Raw genomic sequence first — 24299 nt, 5'->3', positions numbered from 1 at the left:
TAGAAAGAAATCCTTTGAGGAACTAATAGAATCCAAATTGATGGCTGTTTTTCTCATTGTATTTTGTCTTATCCCTCTTTCATTGCCTTTATTTAATGTTAATATCTTAAACACAACACTCGGTTGTACTATTTGGGTTTGCCAAAAGAAAAAGCTACGAATGAATTCGTTTGCACTCAAGATGAAGACAGAACCACAGTATTAGGAGCCAGGAAACCAACCTCCACAGCAGACATTTTAGGAAACAGTTATATCATTGTTGTAAAGCGTATTCTTTATCTACGAAATTCAGTGCTCCACTTCTTTCACTTGTGGGGAAGGCTGAGAAAAACCTCTATCTGAAATTTGCAAAGTTGTTACTAGAAGCTGTAAACAGTTTGGAAACAGCTGCAAGCATCCTGGGATCATGTGGTCATTATTTGCGAGCCAGCTTCTGAAAAGCAGTCAGTTGGCGAAACTAGATTCATTTAATGACCACGTGATTCATATAACAACTGCAGAGATCCTCGGTGGCGCAGTGGTTAGAGTGCTGTACCGCAGGCTACCTCTGCTGACATCCGTCTGCCTGCAATTTGGCAGATCAAATTTCACCAGGCTCAAGGTTGACTCAGCCTTCCATCCTTCCGAGGTGGATAAAATGAGGAGCCAGATTGTTGGGGCAATAGGCTGACTCTGCAAACCACTTAGAGAGGACAGTAAAGCACTGTGAAGCGGTATATAAGTCTAAGTGCTATTGCTATTTCACAAATGTGGCAAAGAAGGTTGTAAAATCAAGGACAACTCACTTAACAACTTTGCTTAATAATGGAATTCTCGCCCCAATTGTGGTCCTCAGTCAAGGAATAACCTGCAAGTAGTAAAGACTGTGAGGAAGGATACTAACGTTATCCTTCAGGAACTTTTCCTTTTTTTTTTTTAAACTAAACATTAACAATGTCTAGCAGAGAAATGAGGTGGAATATTAAATGGGGGAATCTGTATATGACAAACAGCCATTTCTCATTCATGGGGATGAGGATGGGATTGTGAGCTTGCAATTGGTATACATTCAATGAACACAATGGGCTAGATTCACAACTGTCTAAAAAAAACCTCTAAAAAGCTGTGAGTCAATTATCATCAAAAACCTGTAAGTCACTATTTATTCTAGCAGCTAGTAGAAAATCATAAACATGTAGAATGTGTAGGTTGGAAGGTGAGTAGGCGCCCAGGATCTCTGATTTTTACATGAAAAAATGGAGAAAGACAAAATTGAATCATAACTGACAAAACTACCAACTTTGTTACTTTTGGAACTGATCTTTTTTAAACAATTAGTTCCTATTTTAAAATAAGTGTGGTCTCTCAGAGCATTGGATCACTCTCTTGAGTTCTGCATGGATCAATTCCTTTAATAATGAAACACAAGAAGGGAATTTTAGCCAATAAGAGCCTAGGCCAAGGATCTTCAAACTTGGCAAGTTTAAGACTTGTGGACTTCAACTCCCAGAATTCTTCCTCCAGTCATGTTAGCTCAGGAATTCTGGGAGTTGAAGTCCACAAGTCTTAAATTTGCGAAGTTTGAAGACCCTTGGCCTAGGTCCGTGATGGCGAACCTATGGCACGCAGAGCCATTTGTGCCGGCACGCGAGCTGTAGGCAAACTTACCTCACTGCTCATGTGCGCGCCTCACAGCTGATTTTCGGCCGGTTTGAGGTCTTTTTCGGCCTCTCAAAGGCTTTGAGGAAGGCTTCTTCAGGCTTCTACAAGCTTTGTAGGCTGAAATCTAGGGTTAGGGTTAGTGGAAGTGACAAAACGGGGTTAGATTTTGGCCTACAAAATTTGTAGAAGCCTGAAGAAGCCTTCCTCAAGCCTTTGGAAGGCCGAAAAAGGCCTTAAACCTGCGGAAAATCAGCTGTGAGGCACAGTGCAGGTAAGGGAGCGGCGGGCGGGGTGGGATTGCGCGCACATGTGTAGGGGGCGTGGGGGGGACGCACATTGCCTTCTGGGTGCTGGCACAATTTTTGGCACAGGAGCCCAAAAAGGTTAGCCACCACTGGCCTAGGTGCAGGAAAATTGCTTGTAAATCCACACACAATTTTTGGAATATATACACATTTTCCAATTTTGTAGCTTCTGTGCATTGTGGGATAGATGTGTATCTATTACACATGTATGTGTACATATTTAGTATGCTCAGATTCTTACGCGCAATTGAACATGTGTAAGACTACTTAGAAAGGTGAAGCAACTTAAGGCCTCTGTGGGTTTTCTCAGCTTTCACCTGTGTTCCTTCTCCTCTGTCCTTTCTTTCCCTCTGACAATGCTATTTGTTGGTGTCTTCCTCCCCCTGCTGTAGAGGGAGAGTATTACCCTTGGGAGCGAGAACTTCAGCAAGGCCTCTGGCTTCAACTACTATCAAATGAAGAGGACATGGGTACTTTTAAAGGTACCCTTGCACAGTCACCACATCCCTTGAGGAAAAAGGGGGAGCTCCTTTATTACAAAGAGCAGGTCTCATGTTGTACAGCATATTTAGAAACTGCTGTATTCAACAAAATTACATTCTAAATAAAAGCATACCTACCGTATTTGCCGGCGTATAAGACGACTGGGCGTATAAGACGACCCCCCAACATTTCCACTCAAAATATAGAGTTTGTTATATACTCGCCGTATGAGACTACCCCTCTTCCACACACCTTCCACTTTTGCACTTTTTTTTTTTTTTGACGCACTTTTCTGCTTTGGACAATTTTGAAATGAGCTAATCCAATTTTGAACCAAGAATATGCAAATAGCTATGGAGTTTAGAAATGAGTTTTAAAAATATTTTTCATTGCTTACCATTAAGCGTAAAATATGTTGTAAATAAAATGAGAACACAGGAAACGTTCTCTTCTCAATACAGCTGATCTCTCTCTCTCTCTCTCTCTCTCTCTCTCTCTCTCACACACACACACACACACACACACACCAAAAACCCGGACACTGAAAAGGCTGCCAAGGAACAGTATATTCAATGCCTTCTCTTTAATCAAGAAACAAGGAATTCCTTAGAATCTTTTTTTTTTCCCCAAGTGGCCCTCTTTAAAAAAAAAAATGGAGGTAACACTTTCATTCAAAAAGTCTTCCAGTATCTGGAGTCGCTCAGACATATTGAAGTGAGGCAGGAGAGTAAGTGAAATTTGAAATGATCCAGCTACCGCTTTTCTTCCCTCCCGCCCGAAGGCCATTATCTCCACGTCAAAACGAACGAGGGAGGCAAAGAAGCCAAACACGCTAAAAAGGATCTCTTTATTTTCCTACACAAGGTCACACCTACTTTTCCGCATTCAAAGGACAACCTCTTCTCACCACCACCACCACACACACACACACCCCAATACCCGCAAACAATGTTCTGGGCATTAATCACCATTGCTACATTAACCTGGTAAATTTATACCCTGCCTCCCCCAGTGTTGCTTTGACGGCAGGATTTCACACAGCGGGCGCTCGCCGCTCTCTTCTCCGCTCTCCCACCGTTCGCACATGTTGGAAGCACCGTAAAACCTGATAACCCACCCGGGGCTCCCCATCCTTAACCTACAGCCGCCGCATGCAAAACCTGCGTGCAAAAAGAAAAAAAGAAAAAGAAAAGTACGCCGCACGTGAGGATCTTCGAATCCTCTCCTCCCCACACCGCTAAGGAAGGAAGAGGGGAAAGGTTGCGCAGCGCGTGGCGAGTGACACCCGCCACACACACACACACACACACACACACACACACACACACGCTCCCCCAGCCTTCCTCCCGGCTGCAACTCAAGCTCGAAGTGGGAGTCGGAGTCCTCCCGGCGTATAAGACGCCCCCCACTTGGAGGCATGTTTTTCAGGGCAAAAAAGTCGTCTTATACGCCGGCAAATACGGTATATCCGTTTTTTCCTCAAGATCAGTGTTTCTCAGCTTAGCAATTTTACGTTATGTGAACTTCAACTCCCATATTTTAAAATAGCTAAGGATAGAAAAACTGCTTTAAGACATTAACATGGTAATTTACCATGTGGTTTACCTTCGTTTTTCATCACAATAACTGAAATAAGACATAGAGATTACTCAATTCAATCCCTGATCACCATAGTCAAATGGGGACTGGCTCTCTTTAATTCTTATTGAACATTTTAACCATTATATTATTAGGAGCAAATATAACATTTGCTTTTTTTCTGCCTCTTTCATAAGATAAATAGAGTAACACTAGATTAAAGCTCAGGCATTTCTAGATTAAATTCCATGGCCAAATATGTGTCTGTTGCAGCACACTCATATACTGTCTTTTTTGTGCTGCTTATCTGGAAATGAGTCAAACTAAGCAGCATTCAAAGACAAGCAGCATTGCGATCTTGTGTTTTTCACTGCCAGATTTTTTATTTATTTATGTCATAGCTTGACATTTTTGTTACAGTGATAACTTTGTCAGAAAGAATCCAAACTATCCTCTCTTTTTATTAACCAGAAAAAAAGTATTTTTTCCCCAGTTTTTGAAGACTTGGTTTGAAAAGTTGGAAGTTCCAACTATATATCTGGCTTAATATATAATACTTTTACATGTTTTAACATTTATTATAATTTGATCAAAGCTGTTTGCTTCTAGTGTCTGAAATTCAGCTGCAAAAATGATTATATATAAATAGAGAATAGGGTACAATAGCAGTCACTAGGCTATATATTGTAATAAGTAGAATTTTGAAGAATTATATCTTTCTGAAGAACAAGTAGAATAGGAGTGTGTGCTGTTTTACTCTCACACAAATCCTACCAGCAATTGTGGATAACAATAACAGACTACTCTACTTTTTGTTTATTGGGACATTTGAACAAGGTTTCTATCTGTTATAGAATAAGCCAGATCCACATTTTATTCTTGCTTTCAAGGTCTCTTTTTCAGAGAAAATGATTTTTAAAAAGTGCCAGCTGAAACATCAGAATTCATCAGCGATCAGATGACCAGCATTCAATCAGCAAACCCCTTTTCTTTATACTAGATTTTCAGGAATTCAACATGATAATACCCTTTGTTAAAGTTTACCAGTAAGTCAAAAGCTTCAGAGGAGACAAATCATCTTTAAGGGCTTAAAGAAAATTGGAAATAGTGAGTTTTGTTGGATACTATCAGAATAACACACTTTAGTTCCGATCGTTAATGAGGCCTGCTCTTTGAGAGCCTTGCTATGGTTCTATGTATGAATTCCCAGACATTTTTTAATCTTGCAAATTAAACTCATCTTGTTAACTCCCCAGCCGTGTGTTCTAACACTAACAATACTTACCCAAGGATTTGTGATGGAAAAGGACAGTTGGCGGCATGAGTTGCCATAATTCAACAAGAGAACTTGAGTGCATGATGTTCTTCAAAATTCCACAGGATGGTTTTATAGTTACATCATTCTTCTTGGAAGCAAAGTATGATTGGGTGTGAATTAAAGAAAAAGTACAAAATTTATTTAACATTCTGCCTCTATTTTTAGTTTCTTCTTGGCTATTCTATGATTTAAGTTGCATATATTGGGCAGTTATTGTTTTAAATGCTGCTCAGTAAAAGAGAAGAAGAAAATAGTCTGTTCTAAACCATACTGGTGAACGTGATAGCTTTATTAGCAGTTAAAGAAGAGTGACAAAATATACATGTTGGAATTAGATGCTTTTTTAATAGTCTTAACCCTGGTGAATCTTCAAGTATTGGATGCATCACTGAAGGATTATTGTATTTTGCGGTGAATTGAATATATAAACTGCAATGTGGAAGGAAACATCTGCATGCCCAGTGCTGATCTTTATCTATTTTCTCTTTCAATCTACTTCAAATAACTTTTTTTTCTTTCCCTGTCTTTCCTGTACTCCTGTATTCCTTTTCCTCTCTGTTTTCCTTTACCTGTGCCTTCTACATGATCCACCACTGGTGTTTTGTCTGCTAGCTGGAAACCTGAGGCTGCAGCAGATAGTAAATCCAATTGATCCCCTGGAAATCTTGGCTGATGTGCATTGGACACACATCCGTCAGAAGGAGGAGGAGGAAAAAGTGGGCCTCACTTCTAAGTCCTCCACCTCAAGAGGTAACCATGTCCCACTGCATTGACCCCCTCCCATATCATAAGGACATTTGATTCCCATTAAATGCAGAATGACCAATTCTGAGACCATCCTCATGTTGCTTTTAGAGCTTTCATGTTTGTAATAGAATGGAATACGTCTTGTGTCTATGGTATGAACATTTATTTATAATGGAAGAGAGATCTGCTGGTATGTACTATGAACACTATAGTAGGACGTATCTCTTTTTAGCTTTAAGTACCCATGACACCCTAAGAGAGGCAGAATTAGCTAGATTAGTAGCCCAGGGGTGTCAAACTCAAGGCCCGCTGACCGAATGCAGCCTCTAGGGTGCTTACATCTGGCCCACGGGAACGGCGCGCAGTGCCTCTGCCAGTGAAAACAGAACTCAGAAGGGCCGCAAACGGCTTCCCAGAGCTCCATTTTCACTGGTAGAGGAATATAGGAGGCTATCACAGCCGAAAATTGAGCTTGGGGGCCCATTTTTGCTAGCAGAATATTTGGGCCACCACAGGCACCCCGACACAGGTGACATCAAGCTGGCCATGCCCACCCCAGCCCTCTGAGGTCAAATACAATCCTGATGCGGCCCTCAATGAAATCGAATTTGACACTCTTGGTGTAGCCTAATGCAAGAGAGAAATCGAGTCTATACAGTTCTTTAGGCTGGCTTAATGAAGAATAGCCTCCCTCAGCCTGGTGGATCCCAGATGTTTTCCATCTTCAAGAATTTCAATCCAGCAAGGGTCAATTTGATGATTGGGTAGTTTCAGAACAGAAGAGTAAAAAAGGGCAAGATTGATAAGGAGCAAATAGCTAAGAGAATTTGAGAGGACTATGGGCACTGCATCTAAAGGGGTGGCAGAAAGATAAGAATATTTTAAATAAAACACTTGAAGTAATAAAATAGCATAAGGTCTCTTAAGAATGATGACAACCGATTGTCTGAAAAACAGGTCGTTCACTAAATGGGCAGAGAACAAGATGGTGAAGAATGAAATTGTTTTTTGAAAGTTGATCTTTCAGTAAGATGTTGAAGATGTTATTTGTCAAAGACAAATGTTGTTTCAATTACTTTCTTCATGGAGATTTTTTAGAAAAGAAATGTAAAGGACAGTTATCCCCATTCTATATTTACAGAACATGTTGGATTCCAATTCCCATCATCTGTAGCCATTTGTGAATGGTGGCACTTGCACTTCCAGTAACTGGAAAGTGTTGATAGGGAAAGTTTAGTTAGAGGACATCTCAAATATTGGATTATTAATGTCTGAACAATTTGCAAGATGTAAAGTTATGAGAGTCTAGATAAAAATATTTTTCCTGTAAACTACAAACTGTAGGGTAAGATCCTTCTTCTTTCTTATTGGCTCTGATCTTGAGTGCATCATACAAAGTAGATCCCATACAGAATTGGGATAAGAAGCTGTTACTTATATTTAGCTTAGCAAATGCTTGATGTTTCCATACTCTAGAGCAGGGGTGTCAAACTCACATCATCACAGTGGTGTCACGTGATGTATTGGAACTTTTTTCCCCTTCGCTAAACCAGGCGTGGATGTGGCCAGCGCGTGACCCATCTGGCCCACGGGCCAGGAGTTTGACAGCCCTGCTATAGAGCTTCTGTTAGATAGGTAATCTTAGTTTTGTGTTCCAAACATTTTTTTACATTAAATCTGCAGTTTGTTACTTTTCTGAAACAAAGACACTCAGATGTCTGTTTTCTAGGATTGGGCAAAGTGCCCTTATTCTTCCCTGATGGTTATCTTAGCTGGGCTACCAAAATTTGTAGTTGAGCAGCATCTGGAGGCCACTCATACTTCATTCTAGTTCAAGACAGTACTTCTTATGACCTACTTTTTTTCCTATTCCTAAATTTGAAATATTAATACTTAGCAAGGAAGGACAAAAAGTTCTCCCTCCCAAAGCCACTGAAATTGCAACTCCTTTGTTCCAATTGCATATTGACTAACTTTTTCCAAATCCTTTAGAAAGTTTCCTTTCTTATACTTCCCTTCAAATGAAAGGGGTGGGTATATAAGTGTGTGTGTGGTATGTGTGTGAGAGAGAGATGGGGGGAGAAAGAAGAGGGAGGGAGAGAGAGGGAGGGAGGGAGAGAGACTGACTCAGACAGACAGAGAAAGACTAAGAATAATTATTAGCAGAGGAGGTATTATGAACTTTACAAGGTTGCTCGTTTGATTAGTCTCGGGAGTTCTGCACTTGTCATATACCATGTAATAGAAATAAATCACCATCTGCCCTTTACTGCACTTTTCACTGAATGTAAGACAGGGGTGTCAAACTCAAGGCCCATGGGCCAAATTCGGCCCACGGGGTGCTTAGATCTGGCCTGTGGGGCTGCCCTGGAAACAGCAAAGAACTGGCCCGCGGTGCCTCTGCCAGTGAAAAGAGAGTTCTATTTTCGTTGGCAGAAGGCTGCAGGAGGCCATCGCAGCTGGAAACAGAGCTGGAGACAATAGATCCTGCCAGCCCTGCCAGGGCCACGACAGGTGCCCCTGACACGAGTGAAATCGAGCTGGCCACCCCCACCCCAGACACACCCACCCAGTTCCCTAAGGTCAAACATAACCCTGATACGGACCTCAGTGAAATCAAGTTTGACACCCCTGTTATAGATAGAACAGTCTTTATTAAATCTGGATATATTTGGCAGGAGAACATGGGAGATGACAGTTTGGGGACTTCTAAGAGTTGCGTACTCTATGGCAGAGTAATCATCAGAAGAAAAATACATCCACTTAAAGGAAGGGATTGAGGGAGTCCATTGATCAGAGCATTTCTGTTTTTAAATATTTTTTATTTTACTAGAGGATCTTTGATTTCTACAAGAAAGGTCAGAGCTCAAGCAAATGTGAATCTCAGCTTGTAATAATTTTTCAACAGAGTTGCCTCAGGTAGGTAGTGGAAGCCATGGCAGCAGATACCAGGATCAAGGAATTCATGTTTCAGTCTTCCCCTTCTTACAATCCCACTTTAGAGTCTGTTTGTCCCACTTTAGAGTCCGTCTGAGTTTGTTTTCCCATGGTTTGTTTTTGTTTTGTTTTTCCGCTTCTGGACTTTTTCTTTTGTGATGTTTCCATTTCAAAATACATATTGAGTGTGCTGTGGAATTTATTATAATTTTATTTTATTTTAATTCAGCATCTGACCTTCCCTCCATCCGCCACGAGGCAGTACAGGCATGGCTGGATGCAGTCCCAGGAGGTAGTTTTGGTGATGTTCTGTTTATAGCTCACAAGTAACCCTGCCCGCCACTGCTGGCAATGCCACTTCTCCATGTTTCCAGTGCCCCATTTGCTGGCCTTTTTTTTTTAACCCAGGAACTATCAATGTCTTTACTGCTACTGCATGGCAGAGTTGGGGAGGCAGGGAAAAGGGGGTTGCATGTCTCAAAGAGATGAGCCATTCTTGCATGAATTAGACCACCATCCTAATTCCTTTAGCTTCCCTTCTTGCAGAAAATACTGGAAATGCAGATGTAGTTGAGAAGAGAAGTAGATTTTCTAGATATACCATAGGACCTATTTCAATGTAAACACTGCCTGAAAGGTGAAAACAAGGCAGAGCCTCTACATAGGTGTTTCTCTGAGTCCTCTTAGATATAGTCCTGATGACTAAACACCCATAGTTTGTTTAAAAAAAACAACAACACAAGATTTCTATTGGTGCCAGTAGAAGATTGCACCCCGAGATAAATTACTTTCTTTACTCAACTCTCATAGACTTTATTTTAAGCAAGGCCCTGGCAATTGTTTTCTAAAATTACATTTAAGTTAAATGCTGTTTCAGGTGATCTGAAGTGTGGCTACTCAGTTCAGCCAATAATCTTTCAAGTGGTTCGATCTTTAAAATTTATAATGGGAAGATCTGTGATCTTATTATATTACAATTTCTACAGGACATCTTCCTAATGTGGGAAAAAATCTTCTCACTTGCTTTATACTTTAGCCATTATTTTCATTACTTTAGCCAGTTTCAAAACTTTTTTTTAAAGTAGGAATGGTAGACAATGTGTCTACAATTCTGAAAAGAGGTATAGCTTGAAGGAGAAGTCATTGAGGATCACTGAGCTGGAAGAATGCTTGTCTAATTAGACCTTAAGTTGACAAAAACTTCAATGAGAAGTTATTGTTGAAGTCAATTTGGAGTGTATTAAAGTCAGAATTGATATAAGCTTGTGTGCCTGGAATTCCACTATTTAAATAGTTGCCATAATACATCAGATTCTTCGTAAAATGACTTTACTGTAGGATGACACATGGTTAAATGAGTGTCTTTTATTTATATAAAATAGCTAAATTAAACAGGTTGCTTCTAAACCGCCTTATCCTTTGATCTTATTGTTAAGGCTGAGTCCTTTTAAAAGAATTGGTTATAATTTTAAATAATAGAACAGAGATTGCTTGAGACTTGGCAATTTAGAGTTTGCATGGATGGCGCTAGTGCATTTCTAAAACTTTTTTTTTCCTGCTTCTGTCAGCGGAATTTGCATATTGCCTTATTCTTAGCCAGTTTTGACTGCTGGCCAACCTGAGCAAAACATTGCTTCCAGTAGTTTGGGATATAGTAGTGCATCGCTCTTAAATTTCTGTGCGACAGCTTCCCCCACCCTGCACTTTATGTTTATCTGCTTAATATGTGCAAAGATGTATTTGCAAAATAATTATGAATAGAACACATTTCCTCAAGAATAGATGTGCACCAATATATGCTAATTTGTGCCTCCATTAACATATCACTGCAATTTGATTTTGGTTCATGGGAATATGCATGGTTGCTTATAGGAGAGACTAGTCTTTCCTATACTGAAGGATGTTCCAAAATATTACATCAATTAAATGTGTAGCACCAGTTATGTTTGATTTTAAAATGCTGTATTTGACCTCCACATACAGTGGTACCTTGGTACTCTGCTACTTTGAAACTCATTGAATTTGATACCCAAAGCATTTTGACACAAAGATTTTATCCCAGTGCTCATTATTTGTTTGGTACTCAACACACAAGCTAGAACTTGTGCTGCCAACAACCTTATGACTCACTACAGTATTCCTTATGGGGAAAAATTTGTTTGGAGCTCATCATTTTTGGTGCTCATTGTGCTTTCTGGAACAATTAATGATGAATACCAAGATATCACTGTACTCTTAGTTTGGATGGTTGCTTAGAATAGCTACAGCTAATATGTATATTTTATAATATGTATATAAATATATTTCAAATTATGTTTAAACTTCAATAGGGTTACATGGTCCAATTGTATAATATTACAAATATTTAAATATGAATATTCTAAAAGGTCAGCCTCACATCATTCATTTCATATATTGACCAAACATATTCTACTTGTTTTGAAAAGATGTATTTGACTAATGGCCTGAAGTTTTTGTTTTTATGCACTGAGTTTTTATGATTAAAAATATCATGTGCTGTAGCTCATATCTGATTGTCTCAGCTCAGGTGCATCAATGTTACATACAACAATGTTCTTCGGTGTTTGTAAGCAAATCTTTATTCCAGGGTAATCTTGTCCCATCACACATACCAATCTCAATCCCAAGTGGTACATTCTTAGCAGAATGCTCCATCACATGTTGTATTTGGATTACGGGAGTGTGTCTTAAGTGGTCTTTCAAACAGAAATCTATTTTCTCTTCCACCCCATTGTCTCTTTTTTAAAATTTGTACCAACAATTTATTGTAGCCCTGTGTGAAGAGAATGATGATGAAGATGAAGTGGGTACCGAGCCTGCAGAAGCGATTGAAGATGGAGACACTGGGGCAGAGTTGGATGACGGTAGGAATCTGAGGACATCTTCACTCCGTATGTTATTGATTGATGTAATGGAACATGTGAATGCCATTGGGGGATGAGAGGAAGAGATGCTCCCTAGATTCTAGAGCTTAGAAAACAATCAGATAAGAGAGGGAGGAGCCCCCAGTGGCTTAAGAGTCAGAGAACGAAATTTAGGAAAGACTGCCCTCACTGATTAGATGGTTAAAAGTAGGGATGGGAAGTTTGTACCTTCAGACTTGCCAGATTCTATTAATGTGCCCTTACTATAAAGTAGAATGAGCTCATCTAGTCTTATTTCCTGTCTGATTTACATGTGAGGGCTGGCAATGAATACTGCAGAAATGCAAAGTCATGAGGCAAAACAATTGTGTGCAGATTTGACAACCCCAAACAAAAGAGCTCAGTTGATATAGTAATTTAAGTAGTGGCTTAATGGTGGTGAGACTTGGAGACGGTAGAGAAAGATTTCAAGATAATTATACATGTCATTTTTTTAATCATATGTGGAATAGCCACATTAATTTAAAATGTAGTAAAGGGCTTCAGAAACAGAGAGAAAGCCTATTTCTCACTCTAAAATTGTGACTTAGAACTAACAAAACTAGGTAATTTAGCATGCACATAATTTACTCTGAGTAGCAAGTATGGAAAGGGAGGGAGAGAGGAAGGAAGGAAAATAAAGAGAGAGAGAAAGGGAGAGAGGAAGGAAGGAAAATAAAGAGAGAGAGAAAGGGAAGGAAGGAAGGAAGGAAGGAAGGAAGGAAGGAAGGAGGAAGGAAGGAAGGAAGGAGGCAGAAGCCTACATAGTTTCACCATTTCCTTCCCTTGTTATGAAGTTACTATAAACATGTATAAAATTTGAATCTTAATTCTTTTTTGTTTTCCAATTCCTGATACATTGATGGGGGTTTAGATGACATTCCTTCTGATGCAGAGGCAGAGTGTCGCATCCATCAAGAAGAAAAAGAAAAAGAAGGAAAAAAAGAAGAACTGAAAATCTCTGAGCTCAAGGAAGCAGAAACAGTCACCCCTTTCATTATGACGGAAGGTACTAAACATTTCAGCACTGCAGAGAACACTGGATTGGCTAAGAACCTATCGGCCAAATTATGCAGTTTTCCCTGTTTTTTTAATTTAGAAAAAAAAATCAAAGAAGGATTCCCATTAACTGTGTTTTCGAATAAATCTGTTATCCCTTGCCAGCGAACATTCGCCACTCAGGAAATTCTTGCAATAATTACCATAAAGATGTCACTATGGAGGATATAATTTCAGAACTATTTCTGCCTCATAATAGTCTCATGCATTTTTAGCCTGACTGTTGTAGCAAAAAAAAGAGCAAGGAGTCTGTGTGTGTGTGTGTGTGTGTGTGTGTGAGAGAGAGAGAGAGAGAGAGAGAGAGAGACTATCTATCTATCTATCTATCTAATCAAGTTTATATGGCTACCCATCTCACAGAAAGTGACTGGATGCCATATAATAATTCAGTAAAAACAATAAATAAATAAATAAGACAAACATTAGATAAAACCATTAGATAATAATAATTTATAAGAATTTAAAATTAAAAAAGCAGAACTAAAATTGGAAAAGAGAACGGAAGGATATCAATAATAAGGTAGCCACCTTTTGAGTTTAGTGTTCCCCAGGTCTGTTGGCATGATCAGATTTGAGGGAACCTTGGAAGCTCAAGAATGATGAGGATATCCTTATCTTGTATCTTGATGCTTATGAACTGCATGTAGTAATCAAATATTTAGCCTTTGACTCTTGGTAGCTGGTTCTGTTTGGATATTCAGGTCTCATGAAGGGGAGTAAAGTAGAATATACAACTGGGTCATTGATTTCTGCCATTGTACTTCAGAAGAGCATCAAGTTGGCCAGTGTGGGACACAAGATACTGGATTCAACAAACAAATATCCTTTATGATTAAACACATTGTTTTCAAACTAAATAGCAATACATGCTGCTGTCCCAAAGGAGCTTTTTCAAAAGGCAACTGGACTTTGTTTTTCCTTGAAGATGTTTTGGTTTTTTGGATGAGAAGCTAAACATCTTCAAGGAAAAACAAAATCCAGTTGCCTTTTGAAAAAGCTCCTTTGGGACAGCAGCGTGTATTGCTATTTAGTTTGAAAACCACTTGTTTAATCATAAAGGACAACCATGATCTGGAAGACTGAGACTCTCCATAGAAATTCACACTGCTATTACTACCAGTGCAGAATACCATTTTGGAAATAGTTCAGCATGTAAAGCCTTCTTCTTTGGCAATAATCGCTAAAATATACAGGGATTTCCTTCTGAATAATGTGCATAATAATCATAATAATATGTATAAGAAGAGCTTGTGCAAAGTATAATGCCAAGGAGTGTTGAAGAGAGAGATAATCAAATTTGGATCACATAGCAAATTTACTATCTAGAAAGGAGCATGAAAGGAGGCACTTAATTCCGTGTACTTTGTTTGGTTTTAAGATAGTTATAGCTTTGTTTTTTTTGGTTCTTCAGATACCTGTAATACTTGTCTTCCAGTCCAGTCACCATGTGAAATGACCAGTCCTCTTTCTCCAATTTGTAATCATAAGGAAGAAGAAAAAGAGGTAAAGAATTGTCTTCATCCATAAATCTAAACCATGATTTTAATTATACAGGTCATAGTAATCTTATTTATATACAATTAAGATATGATTATTAAGTTTACATCTTTAGTCTAAAACAAACCGTATTATAGGTGAAGAAGAAATGGTGAGAACTACAGTGACTTTCTTTCACACAAATAATACTGTAGTTCAGTCAAATCAAAATTCGTTAAAAGAGTTATTTAATTTTCCAGGCTGAATGGGAAGCTGATGTTTTTCATTGTGGAGATATAATCTGCCTCCCTGGAATGGGAAGTTTCAAGACTTAAGGAGAACATTGCAATGCCTGCTCCTTGGGAGCCAATGCTGGAAGGCTCAATCAGCTTGGAGCATTTTTATAATTTTACCCAGCTAAGGAAAAATAGCAGAAGGCAATGAGGCATTAGGTAGACAGCAGCTGACATTGCTTCCAGCTGAGTGCCCATAATTTCAAATTCAGTTTCAAAATGGCAAAGGTTTATATGTCCACGTAATACAATGCCCCTTACACCAGAAACCACTAGTAGTATGTAAAATCTGCCGAATGTAAATAATGGGCCTCAGTTGTTTTCAATACTAGTTCTATTTTTACAGACTTGTGTTAAGCCTGAATTCCCCAACGAGTGTTAAGGAAAACAAACTAAACAGAATGTGTAGCGTAGTCAGATAGGCAGACAGGTAAATGTGTGAGATAAGTTTGTATTTTAGTTAACACGCAGTAAAAAAACAGATACGCTTTGTGCTATCAAAAATATAGTTTATTCCATTAGGAATTATAGCATAGTCAAAATAAACGGTCCATTAGTCATGTATCATTTCAGTCAGTTCAGTCGAGGATACTCAATTTGCAAAGTCCGTGTTGAATAGCCAATGTCAGTTCACTTACAATAAATCAGTCCGTATTATCTCTTCTCTCCATTGAGAAATCAACACTCCTTTCTCTCCTCTGTTCCAGTAAGGAAAAACGCAGTCATCAATCCATCCAGTAATTAGGGATCATTAAGCCAGAGAGAGAGCTGCAATTGACTTGCTTCTTTTATGGTGCTTTTACAACCACACCCTTAATTACATTCTTGTAGTTAAAGTTACACACACTTTAACCAACAAACCATGATAACTTATTTATTATTTTTACCCAAACCAGTTAGGGTAAACAATGTTATCCCTAACAACTTGCATTTTTGTTTCTGTATTTTGATTGTCTGAACAGGTGTGGAATTCTTTTGAACTATACTTTTTATATTGTAACTACATATGCTATTACATTCCTTCAAAATTTGTCGAGAGTCTGTCACTAAGGTGGCCAGTAACAGTAGGAATAGCTGAAAAATAGCTTGGCCAAGAGCTATTTATTTTCCATGTAATGTACACTAACTGGGACAATTTTGAATAATAGTGTTGACTTCAAGTGTAGCAAGAAGTAGCCTTGGTGCACCCTGGACTGTCTCCTCAGAATCCAGTAGTAATACCCTAAAGTTCTGCAACAAAACTGTAGGCATTATTCTGTAGCTGTATTGATGAGGAAATATTATCAGAAAGTAGGAATAGGAAACTATTACTCTAGAACAGGGAGGGTCTCCAAACATTGCAACTTTAAGACTTGTGGACTTCAACTCCCAGAATTCCTCACCAAGCCAGGAATTCTGGGAGTTGAAGTCTACAAGTCTTAAAGTTGCAACGTTTGGAGACCCTCCCTGTTTTAGAAATTAGTGAAAGATGCTTTAGGCCACTAACTATGCTCTGATTTTATCATGTTTGTAGGAATCTCTTATACTGTTGCCATACAGAGAAAAGTCTTCGGATATCCATTTTTTCTCTGAGCCTTTCCTCCCAGAAAAAGAAAAAGAGGACAAGATCCTTGATGATGAAAAAGCCCAAAGTCCACCAGCATCAATTTCACCCATACGGTCACAGCCGGTTGCACTGCCTGAAGCCATCCCACCAATATCACCTGTAAAATCTCCATCAACAGTACCCATAGAATCAATTTCTCCACCTCTTGCCCCCCTGCCTATTTGTTCACAGCCTTTACCCACCACCGAAGCCTCCATTACACCTCCAGCAGAGCCACCGGTGTGTTTTCAGCCAATCCCAGCTTTTACTTCTACTCCTTTGGCCAAACTTGCTCTAAAAAGTAAAGATAGGCAGATGGAACAACTGGGAAGTCCCACCACGACAGAAGAGGCTTTGAAAAGGAATAACCTTGTGGAGGAATTCTGGATGAAGAGTGCTGAAATCCGAAGGAGTTTAGGCCTCACCCCTATCAACAGAAGCAGGGGGTCAGACCTGAACTTCACCTACTTGCCCCTTGAATCTGATCCTCTTAAATTATATAACTCTGACGTGGGGTCAGAAGAAAAGGGAATCCATCCTGTCAAATCACCAAAGGTAATCATGCCAAAGTTGGATAAGGAACAATTTTCTTTGCTGACGCCAACTTCCCAATCAGAGAAAGAGCTGAAAAACTCAAAGGATGTGAAAAGAGATCTCTCCAGCAGTTCTGGACTGGGACTTCAGGGTAGTTCATCCAACATGAGGACACTGGCCAGCCAAAGTTTCAACACATCGGATTCCACCATGCTCACCCCTCCATCTAGCCCTCCCCCGCCGCCACCTCAAAACGAAGAACCAGCAACGTTGCGAAGAAAAAGGCACCAGGCGATGTGGCAGAAAGAAGCAGAGTCCGTACAGACACCTCAGGTGGCACCAGCCAGTGAAAGGATCTGGCCCACCAGAAGTTCATCTCAACCACCCAGAGAGGAGGTGAGGAAGTCATTTGTTGAGAGTGTGGATGAGATACCATTTGCTGATGACGTAGAGGACACTTACGATGACAGAACAGAGGATACAAGCCTTAATGAAAAATACTACACTCCACCTAGCAAGCCAAGGCCTGAGAAGCCTCTTCAACTGCGTGTGGCTAAGGAAAATGATAGGTCATCATCCACAGAAGGAGGAAAGAGAGGCCTTCCTCAGGTCTCTGCTGAAGCTAAGGAGTTAGCGGAGGAAAGGATGAGGGCCAGGGAGAAGTCTATCAAAAGCCAGGCCTTACGGGACGCTATGGTTAAGCAGCTCAGCAGGATGAAAGATCTGGAGATGACCAGCAGTGCTGTTGCTGCAAAATCGCGCAAAGCATCGACAGCACCTTCAAAGACCAAAGAATTTATTTTAGACACCTCAAAGCATTCGGCTGGTAAAACCAGTGAGGGCCCTACTCTGAAGCATGAAGCTAGCAGTGAGAGGTTCTTTCCCCCGTTAACGGACATTGGTGGTCATGATGGGTCTATCACATCGTCAGAAGGCTCCAGCGGGAAGAATAAAAAAAGGACTTCTCTCTTCTCTCCCCGGAAGAGCAAAAAGGGGAAGAAGTCAAAGAATGAAACTAAGCAATCTGACAAATCCAGCAGCGCAGCTGAGGAATCCACAAAGCCCAAATCCCTTTGGAAGTCTGTTTTCTCCGGGTACAAGAAAGACAAGAAGAAAAAGGCAGATGACAAATCTTGCCCTAGCACACCTTCCAGTGAGGCCACAGTGGATTCTGGGAAGCATAAGGCATCTCCATTGGTTAGGGCAGCAGGTATAATATCAGTCCTATCCAGGGGTGGGCTTCAAAAATTTTAGCAATGGGTTGTCTGCCCGGTTGCTGGGTGGGCATGGCCATGGTGGCTGTGGACTAGTCGGCCTCCTGCACCATGGCCCGGGGGGTGGGGTGGCTTTTTGCCCTCCCTGGGCTCTGGAGGCTTTGTCGAGCCTCCAGGAGGGCAACAATGACCTCCCCAGACTCCGGAGGCTCTCTGGAAGTTGGAAATGGGCCATTTCCAGCCTTCCTGAACTTCTGGGAGGCCCATTTTTCACCCTCCCTCAACCTCCACGCGCCCCCCGCACTTACCTGCATCCAAAACGGACCACATGGGGATTCTTGGGAAGGGAGGGGCAGGTGGGGCCAGCTAGGAGTGGGATTTGGGGGCTCTCCAAATTGCACAGAATCTTAGCTAGGGGCTCTCGCGAACCCCCAGCAGCACACCCGTGTGCCTATCTATTATAATGATTTCACCATACCCAGAAACTCTTCCAGGCATTGTACACGTCATCATATTTGCTCCAGCCTGACAGTTTTCTGTAACCCTTTTATGTTTTTAGTGGTAGCTGAAAAGGAAGAATAAGTATGAGAGATCACAATAAGAATATACAGTCCTTTTTTAAAGGCATCAGGTATCTTTAGATTTCTGCCAGATATTGGGGAGTTCTGTATCTAACCTTAGCTAGATTAGACTGAAGGAGAGTGGTTCACCCAGTGTCACCAGTGAGCTGATGGAAAGTTGAATACTGTGTGCCTAATTCTTATCCGGTACTTTTGTCTTCTCGTATCTATGCATTTACATATTTATGGCAGTTATCTCGGTCTGTAAGAAACCCAACTCTGCTCCAGATAAAACAACAGTCATTAAAAAAAAATCATAGAAGGGTTCCACCACCCATTCTAACCCAAGACTTGGAGAATGGGTCAGTTTAGGGCCTGATTGGGTGGGAATGAATATGAATCCCAGGAAGGGCGAGGCGGGGGAATGGTGTTGATAGAAAAACTCGACTTCGTGGATCCTTGGATTAGGAAGCATTGTTTAAATCAACAGAATCTGGAAGTGCTGAGTTTCTCAGACTGTGTGGGATGAGCAGAAGTGGTGACAAGGGAGGGGGCACCTCAGTTTTTTTTAGAAGTAGTTGACTGCAGACCATGTATCCCCGGTTTCAACTACACTGCCTGGGAGATACCGGGACTCACTGAAAGACCAAAAAAAAGTTAGGTTGTTGTGTCGGGAAAAGGAGGTATCATTCAGTGGTAGGATTCAATTTTTTTTTACTACCACTTCTGTGGCTGTGGCTTGGTGGGCGTGGCAGGGGAAGGATACTTTAAAATGTCCGTTCCCTCCCCACTCCTGGGGGAAGGTTACTGTAAAATCCCCATTCCCTCCCCACCCCACTAACCTGCTTTCCAGCTCCGTTCTCCTGTGCAGCGCAATCAAAGGAGACCCAGCCGATCAGCTGGGACTCGGGAGGCAGAGAATAGATGGGGGCGGGGCCAGTCAGAGGTGGTATTTGCCGGTTCTCCAAACTACTCAAAATTTCTACTACTGGTTCTCTAGAACCGGTCAGAACCTGCTGAATGCCACCTCTGGTATCGTTGCCTCTAGAGCACCCTTCATTCACTGGGACCTGAGATGTTTGAAAAGGCTGAGTTGAATCACTGTTGCAGGAAGGGATGATATGGTCCTTTTTCAACCATAAGTATGTGTCTTATTATTTAGTGCAGGGATCCCCAACCTTTTCGATGCCGCGGCCCGGTTCCGGCATCAGCTGGGCGCCGCGTGCCCGGTACCGGCGTCAACTGGCGCGCCGCCATCTTTTGACGAAAAGCGCTTCGGTGACATCACGGGCGCTGTCAAAGATGGCGGCGCACGCTCCGGTGAGCTTTTTCGGGTAGAAATGGCTTTCTACCTGGAAAAGCTCACGAGCGCTGGCGCCGCCATCTTTTTGACGAAAGCGCTTCCGGTGAGCTTTCTACCTGGAAAAGCTCACTGGAAGCACTTTTTACCAAAAAAAGATGGCGGCGCCCAGCAACCAGCGGCCCGGTAAGGCTTGTTCCGCGGCCCGGTACCGGTCCACGGACCGGCGGTTGGGGACCCCTGATTTAGTGCATTATCAATTTTACTATGATGCAACTGCTCCTTAAGTTTTGCAATTTGACCCCTTTCTTTATTGCCTCAGACTTGCAACTGCGCCAACACTTAAGCTTCTCCGAGGATTCTGACCTCTCCAATGAAGATGTCTTAGAACGTTCCTCACAGAGATCTAAACGAGAGGTAAGTTGATACTGCTGTGGTCATTTGAAGGCAAGGTGAGTCACAAAAGCTTCACAAAGGCTGGGAAGCTTTTGTGGGTCATTTTAATATTTCCCTGTGATTTTGGATCCAATAAGAATGAGAAAAGTTAATTAGACCAAACTTCATAAGTTAATACCTAAAAGGTTCATTTCTGTTCATAACCATAGGTCTGTTTGAAACTAAGTTGGGGAAGTAGAAGTGGTCCTCAGATTACAACTATAATTGAAACTAGGATGTCTATTACTAAGCAAGGCAGTTATTAAGTGAGTCACAGCCAATTTTACCATTCTTTTTGGCACAATTGTTAAGCAAATCACAGAAGTTTTTAAGTGAATCATGTCATTAAGTGAACCCGACATCCCCACTGATTTCACTCATTGGAAGCCAGCTTGGAAAGTCAGATCACAAAACCCCGAGATGCTGCAATTGTCATAAATATATGCCAATTGGCCAAATTCTGATCATGTGACTGTGGAGATGCTGCAGTGTTTGTAACTGCCGGAACTGGTTATAAGTTACTCTTTTCAGTGCTGTTGTAACTTCAAACAGTCACTAAACAAATGGTTATAAATCAAGGACTATATGTAATCTCAGATTCTTGCACGGTTCTGAATTCTAGGTGAGTTTAGGTAGCTAGCTACTCCAAAAGTTATTTTAATAGAAGTGGAAATGAAGTTTAATTATATTGCCAAAAAGGCAATATGTATAAAAAGTATTATTTTTCTAAATTATGCAATAACCAAAGGAGTTGGCCAGGTTTTTCCCCCAAAATAATCACATATGCACTCTCATTGTTTAGCAAAGTTTGGCAATGACAAATTATATTTATACTGTTGCTTAGTAAAACTTAGTGGAAGTGTTCCTATAGTCACCAATAGTCAACTTGGAATTGAGAAAGATTTAACTAACCATTTTTGTAATTGTGGAAGATAATTATCCTGCAAACTTCTTGATTGAAATAGCAGGTTGGGTTTATTTGCAAACTGAGCTATTTGGAAATAGTTCTTTTTGCTACTCAAGTATACCTGTGTCCTGCAGGGGTGGGATCCTACCGGCATAACAACTGGTTTGGGGAGCGCACGCATGCGCACCAAACATGTGCTGCACGCTATCGGCTCCAGCGAGCATTTACCTTCTCCAGCTGATGAGCGGCACTCAGTTTTGCCGCACAAAGCAGCTGAGGAGGTAAAAGCATAGGATAAAAGACCGTTTAGAGTCCAGGCGGGTGGGTGGGCCAAACAGACAAACAGACGGTTGTTGCAGTGAACCGTTTCGGTGTCAGTTGCTCTTCGGAGCTACCGGTTCTCTAGAACCGGGCCGAACCGGTAGCATCCCACCCCTGGTAACCTGGTAACAGACTTGCTTTTACCCAGGATAGCTTAAGGCAATTCTGGTGGGGTGAAGAATAGTGAAGATAAGGTCGCTGGTTCAAAGGTCAACTTCTTTCATGTTCAATGCCTAGATTTTTCTTCTGGATTAACTTCTCTGTAACCATTTTTTTTTTGAATTGCTCTTTTTATTTGATTTTTTTAAAAAATATAACACTGTTATGTTTTGCCTTCTAGCTTTCCATGGCAGGTTCTATATTACACGTGGGAATTTTTTTTTAAAGGATATACTTGCGATATTGGAAAGGGATAAAGATTGTAGTTTCCTATGAGTTCCAATGTAATCAATCATCTTGAAATCTAAACCTTGCTACTTAAGGCAGGTTGGACCCAAGTGTAACTGAGAGAATTTCCCCCTTAAAAAAACCCAGTCAAAGTGAATATTGTGCTTTTCCTGCCTAGTTTGCATAACATAGAGATATTTCAGATGTCATAATCCCTAAAGAGCAATGGTGCTAGAAATAGATTTAAATTGAAAGTGGAAGCTAGAAAATCCTTTTTTGCTAGCAATAAGTGTTAAATTTTCCATAGGTTAACTAATCCGCTCTAAGTGTTTTAGTAAGAGTACATTTAGAGGCATTTCTCAGAGTCGTTAAAGGATCAGGCTGTCAATAATAACAGGTGTTTAACTCCTACTTTAAACATAATTGTCAAAGAGCTTTTGCTGTACGTCTCTTCTTGTGGGATATTTTTTCATAATAGTGACAAAGTGGCATAGGATATTTTAACTTTAACAATGAGGAATAGATGAGCTGATAAGGTAGTTTTACAGGACTGTCCTTGAATCATAGGGTGTGTGATTTGGAAGGAAATATGAAAGTCACAAGTCACGTAATCCCTTGCTCTGTCACTGAATATTAAAAAGCAAGAGCCAGAAATTACATAAATCTTACACAGAGCCTTGGTCTAAGGCAGACTGGGTATATTTATATCTTGGTACAGGGTTGGGCGACTATAGTCTCTTTACAGCCTGTGGATTTCAACGCCCAGAGTTCTTGAGCCAGCCACAGGTAAAGGGGCCATAATTGCCTATCTTTGTCTTAGTGGAAAACCCTAACTACAAAAATAATTATTTTCCAAGTGATGAAGAAGCAAAATAAACAAGGAAACTGATACAGGTATCCTTCACAGTGTGAAATCACCACAACAATATTCCTAGAAAGGAAACATGCCAGTTTATGACTAGGTGCAGAACTGTACAAGAATTAAAATCCAATTCTTAAGAATGCTACATAAGAAATACAGAGAATGACAAAGAGAAATGTGGACCTGGTTATAAAATTAGTTGAGTCTAAATTTTTATTCCAACTCTCAAAGTTTCTAGGAAACATTGTCAGGCCAGGGAAACAAAGCACAGTCAGCATAATTTTCTAAGCAGAAAAAGTGACTCACACATGGCTTCTAGACCAAGGCTCAGCTGCCTGTTTGTGATGACTAAAATGGCATTAGTGACTAGCATTGGGGGAGACGCAGGACCTGATTTATAATGTTGAAAGCATCTGAACAATGAATATATCATTTCCTGCAGCTTGTATTCCTGAATCAGTTATCATCCGTATATGTATGTGCTGCTGTCGTGAAACATTTAAATCATGTAGTAGTTGCAGATTGCTCAAAAATGTTGCCTTTTCCTAAATGCAGAAATTTTATCTAAAACTCATCTAACCTTTCTCACTTCCCTGTGTTGCCAAAAGTATTGAAGGGCAGGCATTCAGAATAGGAAATCATTTTGTGTTTTGTGCAGTCCTGTCAGTGTTTTGTGTACTTACTTACCCAAATAAAGTGTTAGATCCAACATTCAATATCTAATTCCTAAGCCCTTAAAATCTAATACTGGGACTTAGGGAAGAGATTGCATTTTGCACACTTGCATAAAATGTGCAAATTTTGAAAATGCAAATGCAACTAATAATTTGGGACCCCAAGATTATTTTATTTTATTTTATTTTTTGTAAAGCTATTTGCTTCCATTGCGAATTTCCAAATTCTAAAGTATTTGTATTATGTAGTTTCATGTAATATTTGAAGGAGCTTTTTTCTTATTATTATTGTCTTTCTGTTTTGAGTGTTACAATGTTGAACTGATCTTGCTCCATTTTGTGTATTTCTTTTATTTTTGCCTTTGCTATTCTTTCCCCTCCCTCCCCATTTTTAAAGTCGATTTACATACCACACGCCTTGGCATTCAAGAGATCATATGCATCAAAGGTAGTGTCTCCATTATCATTGACTGGCCATTGTTGCATGCCTTCCTGTTATTAACCTACCAGCTCCATAGCCTCTATATCTCCTCTGCTTTCCCCTGCTTTCATTTATACTAATACAACCTGAGCTGTGCATGTATGTAGCAATTAACAATATCAACACATCAGATCATCTTCAAGTCCCAAAACATCAAGTCCATTTGAAGTGTATGTAATATCTTCATTGAAGATCCAGCTGGGAAAACTATTGATCTTAATCACAGTTTTTGGAGGCACTCTACAAGGTGCTTACCTTGGTGGGTTGGATATTCGCCC

The 24299-nt window shown here is 40.4% G+C and overlaps 1 protein-coding gene across 31 annotated transcripts in view; it reads left to right on the top strand.

Moving 5' to 3' along the window:
• MICAL3 (microtubule associated monooxygenase, calponin and LIM domain containing 3) overlaps positions 1–24299 on the top strand; it is a 216465-nt gene that overhangs the window by 165362 nt on the left and 26804 nt on the right. For 13 of the 31 annotated variants that reach the window (XM_087968628.1, XM_087968650.1, XM_087968627.1 and 10 more), the window contains 9 exons: positions 2339–2428; positions 5938–6075; positions 9239–9301; positions 11802–11894; positions 12808–12942; positions 14404–14495; positions 16275–18090; positions 20277–20371; positions 23938–23988. In XM_087968628.1, coding sequence (XP_087824754.1) covers positions 2339–2428; positions 5938–6075; positions 9239–9301; positions 11802–11894; positions 12808–12942; positions 14404–14495; positions 16275–18090; positions 20277–20371; positions 23938–23988 — 2573 coding nt within the window. The remainder of the gene's footprint in view (positions 1–2338; positions 2429–5937; positions 6076–9238; positions 9302–11801; positions 11895–12807; positions 12943–14403; positions 14496–16274; positions 18091–20276; positions 20372–23937; positions 23989–24299) is intronic. The other 18 variants (XM_087968643.1, XM_087968638.1, XM_087968639.1 and 15 more) reach the window with 8 other exon arrangements.

Source organism: Notechis scutatus, chromosome 6, assembly GCF_049901735.1.
Source record: "Notechis scutatus isolate UNSWTSFEM ecotype Mainland chromosome 6, rNotScu1.2, whole genome shotgun sequence".
Classification (NCBI taxonomy): domain Eukaryota; kingdom Metazoa; phylum Chordata; class Lepidosauria; order Squamata; family Elapidae; genus Notechis; species Notechis scutatus.
This window is presented reverse-complemented; position numbering and strand designations above follow the sequence as displayed.